At 34.3% G+C, this 9596-nt stretch overlaps 1 protein-coding gene across 2 annotated transcripts in view; it reads right to left on the reverse strand.

Annotated features, from left to right (window-relative positions):
- Positions 1–654: 654 nt before the first annotated feature.
- Positions 655–9596, reverse strand: part of LOC120621755 (tetratricopeptide repeat protein 39B-like) — a 9622-nt gene continuing 680 nt past the window's right edge. For both annotated transcript variants that reach the window (XM_039887373.1, XM_039887372.1), the window contains exon 3: positions 655–4498. In XM_039887373.1, coding sequence (XP_039743307.1) covers positions 2555–4324 — 1770 coding nt within the window. In that variant the 5' untranslated portion in view covers positions 4325–4498 and the 3' untranslated portion in view covers positions 655–2554. The remainder of the gene's footprint in view (positions 4499–9596) is intronic.

Consider the following 9596-nt stretch of genomic DNA (forward strand, 5'->3'; position numbering starts at 1 on the left):
ACCTTACTTCTTGAGCATTGCTTGATATATAGTAGGTACCCAATTTGAATTGAATTTTTATTTCTTAATCTGTTATATAGCACCTAATATGTGCCAAGCATTATTCTAAGAACTTTCAAACATTAACTCATTTTATGAGTGAATAAATAGACTAAAGAGAATGATGGAATGAATGATTAAGTTGGTGTGTTAGAAAGGATACAAATTGGATGTGGGGAAAATAAGGAAGTATAGAGTATATATAGCATGAAACTTTAAAATGTAGCCTCTCTACTCAACAAAGCAGTGGTATTAGGGGGGAAATTTTTCCAGAAACACTTTCCAAATGGAAATCTAGTTTTAGGGAGGCAGTATCTCCAAATTGATTGGTTATCTGCCTTCCCCAGCCCGGCCCAGAGAGATTTCACAGCCTCTTCCTGTTCCCTAGCAGTGGAGTGAAGATAGGATTGTTTTCTTAGGATGAAAATGCTTTGAACAGACTTTGTGAACTCTAACACACTAAACAAATATAATGTGTGAAAGTTTAGAAAACTGCTTCTGTGTCATTGCCTCTCATACATATCCAGATATCTTTATGGATAAAAATCAGTGCCATTTTTTTTTCCATTGAAGTCTTCTTATTCAAAGAGGTAATCAATCTCAATGATAAGAATATAGATTTTACAATAGATTTTATTTTGATTTGGAAAAAATAAAGTGGAGTTAACCATTTTTATTTTTCCCTGGAATTGTCCTGGAACAAAAAAAGATGTTCACTACTGAGTTCCTAAAACCTATTGCAGTGTTCCAGACAAGAAATTAAGTCCTAGCCTAAGCTGATAGCAATGGAAATGATAAAGGGAGAGAACAGTGGGTTCGACAAATCTTTCAAAGCAAAAATCAACAGGCTTTAGTGATCAATGGGAACAAGGGCATGCTAAGAAGAACTTTGATGCTGTCTTTAAAAGAAGTTCTCTTTTTTCTTCATTCATAATCCCCTGTTCCTCCTCATTTTTTCAAGATATTGGGCCTCCAAATAGTTATTATATTTACCAAATTAGATAAGAAAATTTCTTCATGGAATAAAAAATGTTTCAATAGCACTGTGTTTATTATGGTACAGGGAGGCAACAGTGAGGTACCTCCTCCAAGCTCTTATACATTCACCCTAAATGTGAAATAAAATGAATTTGATTGAATCTGTGATTCATTTGCACGAAGAGACCACCTATAATATGGGTAACCAAAGAATGTGGGAATGACCGAAATTCTGAATTAAGGGACCTAGTTGTATTTTCTGGAAGCAGGACTGGAATGGGATTTCGCATATTAGTAGATGAAAACTTAATTATATTGCACCCTATTTAGACATTCTGTAACCGAGGGTTGGAAGCAAAAGACATAGAATAGAAAGGTCAACACGCAAAAGGGTGGGAGTTATTTCTCAGAGACTCTGAATCTGGAAAGCAGAGATACATTCCAGAAATGTATCTATACTGCTTCCTTAGGTCAGAAGCATTATGATGATGTGTTTTACTCATTTGTTTAGGCAAAGCAAACTTTCCCGACTGCTGTTTCCAAGGGTGACTGAAAGAAGGATACATCCAGCCAGTTAATAGTCTAGAAACTAGTGACTGATTTTTATCCCTTAGGCGGAGAAAACAATACCAAACCCCATTCCTACAGTTGCCGTTTACTCTGATTAGCCTATTAACAATGGCAACAGGATAGATGGAAGTGGTTTAATTATACTGAAAGCTGGTCTTAATAGGAATTACACTTGAGAGGGCAGTTTAAGGGAAGGCTACAGGGTTACTAAACTCTCCCTCCAACAGCCTACCTAGTCTTGTCTTTTTTTTTTTCTACCCACTGCATTTATCCTCTTGGCTTCCTCCAATTATCTTCAAAGGGTATGGGTATGTGTGTGTGTGGGGGGGTGCTCTTTCTTCTCTATCTTGTGGCAAATTATAGACACACATTTGAGCTTCCTAATGAAAAAAGGTAAAATATGCTACTGAACACACAGGGGAAATTATCTTCTCTGGTATAAAAAGCCAATAAAAATTACTGTGTATGAGCAAAACCATTGAGTCTATGCTATTCAGTGCATCATTATTTTGAAAAGTCAGAAAGACTTTAAAGTCTTTTTCTTTAACGATTAAATAAAAACATTTACAGGGCATTGGGATTCCTAGTATAGTTACCTTTCCTATTTTATTTATCAGTTGTATACATTATCTAGTGAGATGTTAAAAAATATTTTTTGAGTTTTTGAAAATGTTCTCCAATATGATTGATGAAGTCATAACTATTTGAGACTATATTTTACAATGTACATCATTTGCCTTTTTCAATAATGTGCATCACTCCATTTGCCAGTCTAAGACATTCCATTTCATAGGTATGGAGAAGGAAGGAGAAAAGTAATTCATTTCTTACATGTTACTGGTCAGAGTCTTAGCAGCTGCCTCTTCTTGGATTTCTTCCACAAAGAAATGATTTTTCTACCTGTCAATTACCTTGCTGACTGTAGATACTTCACTCATAATGAACAAAACCACACTTTGTGTCTAAATCACTTTTCTTTAGCTATGTGTTCAAGGGCTATGTGAGCCCTAAACTGTAATCGACCTTCCATTGAATAATCTTTGTAGTTTTTTATGTTGTCTAGGTTTTTTGTTGCACTGGCATAATCTCCTTTCAGATAGTATAGAATTCCCAGTTCATAGTAAGTATATGGCACCAAATAGTGGTCATACTTTAACAATTTCTCCTTTTGAATGACACGATTAAAGTACTGTTCAGCCGCTGAATATTTGCCTAAGTGTTTCAGGCACAGACCTTTTAGTAAATGTAGCAAGGTTATGTCATCTGTGGCATACTCTTTATTTGGATTTTCTTGTAAAAATTCTTCTCCTTTGTCAATTATTGATAGCCAGCATGAAATAAGGTGTAGTTTTTTGCTCATGACTCGGAAACCACTCCAGGCATAAATGAATTCCAGAATGGGCTGTGCTATAAACCAGCCTGTAGTAGTACCATAGCGCTGACCCTTCTCAGCAACAAACTTTTCTACTGGCACAGAAGTTCCTAACAGTTTGATTTTAAAGCTATCTACTTTTAGGAAGAGAGAGTTCATGTCCTCACTTACTGATTTCGCAAAACCAGAAGGAAGCAAAGCCAGTAGTACAGCTTTACTGTATGAATATATTGCTTTGGACCACCTGCTGTTTCGTGAGAGCAGATCGGCATAGTAGTAAGCGTGCTTCCAATCCTGCAAAAAAATGTGGCACCACATGAGTTCCCAGTAACAGAGGTGATGACTCTGCTTCCATTCATTCTGAAGAAAAATGCACTCTTCTAATATTAACTGTGCATTTTCAAAATTTCCTTTCAGCATACTAAAACGTGCATGGAAAAATTTAAGTATGACACACTTTGGAAATTTCTGGAGGTAGAACAGGAAGAGATCTTCTATAGTAGAATTGTGACCCTTTTCAATACCAAAAGCTACATTGATATAATTGTAATAAAAGAGTAGAGTCAAAATACTTAAGATATTATTTATATGCAATTTAGATGCACTCTCATAAAGCAAAGCTAAGCCTACCTCTCTATTACCATAATATCCAACAATATTGAGTAATTTAAGTATCTTTGGTGGCACAAGTGATAATATCAAATTGAATGCTCCAAGTCCAAATTTTATTCCTCCAACCAGGTGTCTGTAGGTTTTGCTTTGGTTGCTAGGTATCTGTGTTAACACTTGTTGACAGTCTTTATATATTTGGTAACTTAACCCAATGTTGATCCCACTTTTAAGAAAACCAAGTATATTCTCCTCCTGTATAAATGTTATAGTGGATTTCAAGATCAAACACTCAGCATAGCAGATTTCTGCATGCAATTCTTCTTCTTTGACAGCTTTTATTCCCTGTTTACCCACCACACGAGAAAAACTTGTTATCCTAGCTTTTCTTCGGAAACTGTTACAGGTTTTCAAAGCTTCCTTTGCAGCAGTCATTCCAATCTGTATATCCTGTGGATCAAAAGTTAAGATGGCCTTGACAACCATAAGGATACCATAAATGAGGGCATGGTATATGCTGTTTTTCGACCATGGATGAATGAGATTTATGGCATCTGAGAATCTGTTATTTAGAAATAAATACAATCCAGTTGTGCATTCTTCCAGAGAGGATAGTAGATTCATCGTTGTTGCCACAGGGATAATTTCATAAGCATCTTCGAACTTGTCATCCTTATCATTTTCTTCCTTACATAAAGTAAATGGTGTTAAGTCATCTGCATTATCATTTTCTCTTTTATATAGAATAAGGGACATATTTGCTTCCCCACTTTAGAGATGGGAAATAACTGCAGTGGAATGATGTGGCTGTGATGAGGGTAGCTCCTGTTCTCCTTCCTGGAGTCACTTCTTCCACAGTCTGAGGTGGTGCTGTTATAATGGAGGCAAACAAACTACTAGTTGTGAGGTGCAGCATTAGGATATTCTCATCTAGGTCAGACAAAGGGGAAAAAAAGATAATTTTATTTACCTAGAAGATGTATTTCTGAAAAGTTCAAATCATTTGGAATGAACTGAAGAAAACACATTCTTTTAAAACACTGTGAAGTAAATCCTTTGTAAATGGAAGAGGTTTTTTTTTTTTTGTACGCACCCCTCCAATCTATCATTTTCATACAATCATGCTTTTGTGTATTTGTGTTGTAGAACTGTACTGTGATAGCTGTAAAATTTCTCTCTAGAAAGGCTTTGGGAGCAAGAATCTGGCTGGAGAGGGGAATGCATTTACATAGGTCTCTAGTCAAGACTGAGGATGGAGTGACTTGTTCAGACCAAAAAATTAAGATTATAGAAATGAAAAATCTATTCCATGCTATTCTTAGTACTACTACACTTGAAATATAGAAAACTAGGTCTTATGAAATAATATGATTAGTCGTATAGGACTTTGGACATAGAAAGTGCTAGGTAAACTAGAAAGATTTCCTAGCATTGTTGCAGTTAGAAAAAAAATTCAAATATAACAGTTGTTATCACAGCATTACTGTGGTATCTTGGTAGGAAGGTGGGGTACCGGGTGGGCACAATGGCAAACCAATTACAAATAGCAAGCTATTTAATTTCATAATAACACAATAGGTTTGATTAATCTATTTTAACAAGTAGAAACAGTGAATCAACACTTTAATCATAACTATTACAATACTTTACAGTCATTACAAGTATACTTTAAAATGTACTTTAATTCTGTATCTTCATAAGTTAAAAGACAGGAGGGGAAGGTAAAGCAGAGAATAATCAAAGGAAAAGACATTCAAATTTTGACACAGAGGGAAGAGGGAAAATATGTTATATATGAGAAAAAAATGACAAGGAGGACGGCCTTAAAGGAATTATTTAAATTGCTTGCCTTTACACCTTAAGGTTATGTCTAAGGGTATTAGCTATGGTAACCACTATCCATTGAAAAGCTAAGTCAATTACACATTTATCTAAACATTCAATTCTGAGTGGAAAAGTCACGCAGCCAATTAGGAGAGAAATTTTCCATTTAATATTTTTGGGCCGTGGTCGACCATATGGGTAACTGACATCACAGAAAATGGAACTGCAGATAAGAGGGGACTACTGTACATGCAATTTAATAATTTTAAAATCTATTGCCAAATTGACCTTCAGATATGTTATTTCACATTCCTATTAGTAGGTATAAGTGCCAATTTCACTGCACTCCTGACAAAAAAGTATGTTGTTTTAATTTGCATTTATAGTTAGGATAGGTATTTTTGTTTTTGCTTTTCCAAACTTTTTCTCCTTTATTTTTTTATTGGGTAAACTCATGTTTTGTTCTTTACTAGAGATTCCAGACTCTTTGATTTGGGGAACTAGCTAGATCTGAAAAAAATGGAAGATGGACAGACTTTTTTCTATCAAGAAAACATGAGATTTAAAACAAATTACTGTTAGCATCCTTTCATTTAAAAAAAAATGACGGGAGGAGCATTTTAATAGGAAAAAAGTAAGATATATTCACAGAATAAAGAATCGTTCTTCCCAAGAAAGATTGGTTTGCAATAGTCCTATTTTTCTGGGATTGGAGAAATTTTTATCACAGTTCAGACTGACAGTCCTTGTAGCAGGATTTGGGGACCACAGCTCTCACCATTCTGCAATTTCAAGTCTTAGTCTCACTTGAAAAACAAGAGATTAGACTAGTCTAATAAAATTCCTTCTATCCTGAATTTCAAGCCATTTCTTTTATATGTACTCTAAACTTAATTTTATCTATTTGAGAGTTGTAGTGTATGCATCTATTTGTCATTGGCTTTGAAATAGATTTCATTTGCTTAAAAAAATATAGTGTACCTAATCCTATACAAATTAGCTTCACAAACTAAATTTTGTATAAAAAATGTCAGTTTCCTCATTGCTCATGAAGACCCATCTCCCCATTCTCCAGGCAAATACCTTTGCATATAACCCTTAAGGTTTCGGCATTTAATTTTAGGATTCCTGGAGATTTATTTTTCATGAAGAAAATTTCTTTTTCTGACTTGTTGCTTCTTATATATGTCAGAATGTTTTTCTCTCTGTGGATTGGGTCAAGAAGTGACAATTTCCCTTACTGAAGCCAATGAGTGAAGAGACAAAGATGTCTTAAGGAGTGGCCATCTAAGGCTGGTCACCATATTCTGTAGTCTAGTCCCTAGGTTTGCAGAAACAAAATTTCAGTTTTGTCAATGTACCTAGATCATATCAAATTTTTAGCAACTGACAAAGGTTTGTCAGACTACAACTCCCCCCTCCTCCTTCTACTACAACTTCGACTACAACTATGATTACTACTACCACCACCAGCTAACATTTTTTGAACACTTAGTATGTGCTAGATACTTGGTTTACCTTATGTAATCCTAAAAGCATCTCTCTGACATAGGTTCTATTATTAAACCTCATTTTGCAGATGAGTAAATTGAAGAACCAGGAGATTAAAAACTTGGTCAGGGGTAGGCAGCTATTAAATAGTGGAGCCAAACTTCAAATCCCTTCCTGTCACACTCTATGAGTTTATGCTCTTAATTATTACACCTCTACTAGATGATTTTATGAACTACAACAATTTTTATTAATTTACAGAACTTAATCCTTTCCAGGGACTAGAAGATCTGTATCAAAATACCAAACAAAGGGGAGTCAATGCTCTTTAGCAGTATTTTTCTAAGTACAGTAACATAATTTCTCTCCTTCCAAGATAGTGCCGAATAAATAGCTAAACTCTAAGTTTAAGCTTGTCTAGCTCTCTAGTTAAGACACCAAGCTGACCAAGTCTCTTTTGCTAATATTTTTTTAGAGGAGGAACACAATTGATTAAAGACTTGATGGTTTTATAGTTTCACACTTTTTAACACAATCAGGCATTCCTCAGAAAGCCTCACTCTTCCTAGATTGTTTTACACTCCCAAATCACCCATTTTGGTAATATTTATATTAGCAGGGCACTCTTGCATCACATTTTTCTTCCTCGTTTCATTCTTTGAAGTTGGTCAAAGCACTGGTGTTCTTTAACTGTTGCACCAACCCCACCATACTTCAGCACTGATTGTTGCCCAGTACTTGGCTAATGAGAAGTTAATTTCTGTATACAATATGAAAGAATTGTAAACATGCCTCTAAGAATTTTTTCTTCTCAGAATTCTTAACAGCATTCAAGAGGAAACAGAAGATTATGAAGTGTTGAAAAGAGAAAAGAAAGCTGCAGTTGAACATAGCTGTCTGGACTGACTTACAATAAATACAAACACAACACATACAGAAATACATATTAAAAGACAAGTGTTTGAAACCACAGATTATTTCTTTATATCAAAAAATCGACACACATACAAAGGTCTAAACTTGTTTTTCTTTTTTTAAGGTTTTCACATCCAAGCTAAAACAGTGCCAATGACTTAAAAGTGAAACTAAAATGGAGAAGAAAATAAGATAAAAACTTTTTTTGTGCTTCTCTGGAAATACTTATCTAGGAAATGCAGATAAATTTTGAAAGCTGCTGTAAAAGAATTAAGAATTACCCCTCTTTTCCTAAACTTACCAATAATATTACCAATGTTTAACAACCGTAACATGTTGAGACTTAGTATTTCATATTAGGAAATATTAGAATATTTGTTGAATTAAGTAGCTTTCACATTTAAATTAAACCCGGGAATGTGATCTGAATTTAATACAGAGTGCTAAAGGCAAAAATTTACATAGGTAAGACTGATTTCAAAAGAATCAGCAGGAATAAAAGTACTCTGTACAATTAAAATCTTCTTGATCTGGATTAACATTCGGTGAAAAGAATTGGGTAAGTGTTCTTAGAGAAAGAATGCTCAGTATAATAGTGAACAGAATAGTATACAGTACTATTATTTTTTCATGGCAACTACGTTAGCAAAGCCCAGCCTAGATTTAGCCCTCTTTTTAATAGAGATAAATAACATGTAATTAGCTTATCAAAGCACCTGTCTCCTAGAGAGGCAGGCAAGCCAGTCAGTACTTGAAAGCAGTTTAAGTTGGAAAATTGCTTTTTTACATATTGTTTGCATTATTATTTGCTCAGAAACTATCTTTTGTACAATAGTATTTAGAGCCAAAAAATAGTTATTGAGATCTATTAGAAGCTATGTAGTATAATCAGTATTATCTTTCGATGTTATCTATGTTTTATCCAACAGCAATTTTCATAATTTCTTAATAGAAGAAAGTCAAATTAGTGAGGCTTTATAGAATGATACTGTATTCTGTCTTTCAGGGAGTATGTAAAAAGATTTTTATCGTTTAATCCTTTTGAGAACCACCCTGTTAAGAAGGTAACAACAAAATCAGTAAGACTAAGGGAGGACAAATATACTCTATAGAACTTCTATTTTCTTGCTAGAGATTTCCTTGAGAGAGGCTAATTCCATAATTTGATAAATCTTTAAAAAATATATGTATAAACTCAGCATTACCTAGAGAGAATCCATACTTTATTCACCTGAATAAAGGCTTATTCAACTAAGCCGTTTTTCTTTTACTCTGTATCCCACACCTATACACACCAAGTGAAGATATAGTAGATTAAAAAAATAAAAATATAAATTCCGAAAGATTCCTTCTTTTACGTGGAACATTTCCAACTCGTGTATTCCAAGTATTTATTTTTTGGAGTGGATGGTAAAACAGAAGTTAAATCTGTATTTGTACAGTTGATGTCTGGCAAATGCAGTGTATAAAGTCAAAACGGGATTTTAAGTGATTCTAACATAAAAGGTTTTCATATATTTGATATATAGAGTGGCTAAGCAGCAAGCGCCTGCTACTCAAAGATGACTTCAGTCTTAGTTCTCAGTATGAGTATTTAGTGGATGAGATATGTTACTACAATATAAAGCAAAAAGCACTAGAAGGGAAGCACAAATAAAATGTGCTTCAAATGCGAATATTTTCAGCGTTGCCACTAGCCAAAATACTTTAAGGATTTATGGTTTTGTCACAATTTCAATTTAACAGAAAGAAAGAAAGGAAAAAAGAAAGGAAAGAAGGAAAGAGAGAAAGAGAGAGA

This window comes from Pteropus medius, unplaced genomic scaffold (assembly GCF_902729225.1).
Source record: "Pteropus medius unplaced genomic scaffold, Ma_sr-lr_union100, whole genome shotgun sequence".
NCBI lineage: Eukaryota > Metazoa > Chordata > Mammalia > Chiroptera > Pteropodidae > Pteropus > Pteropus medius.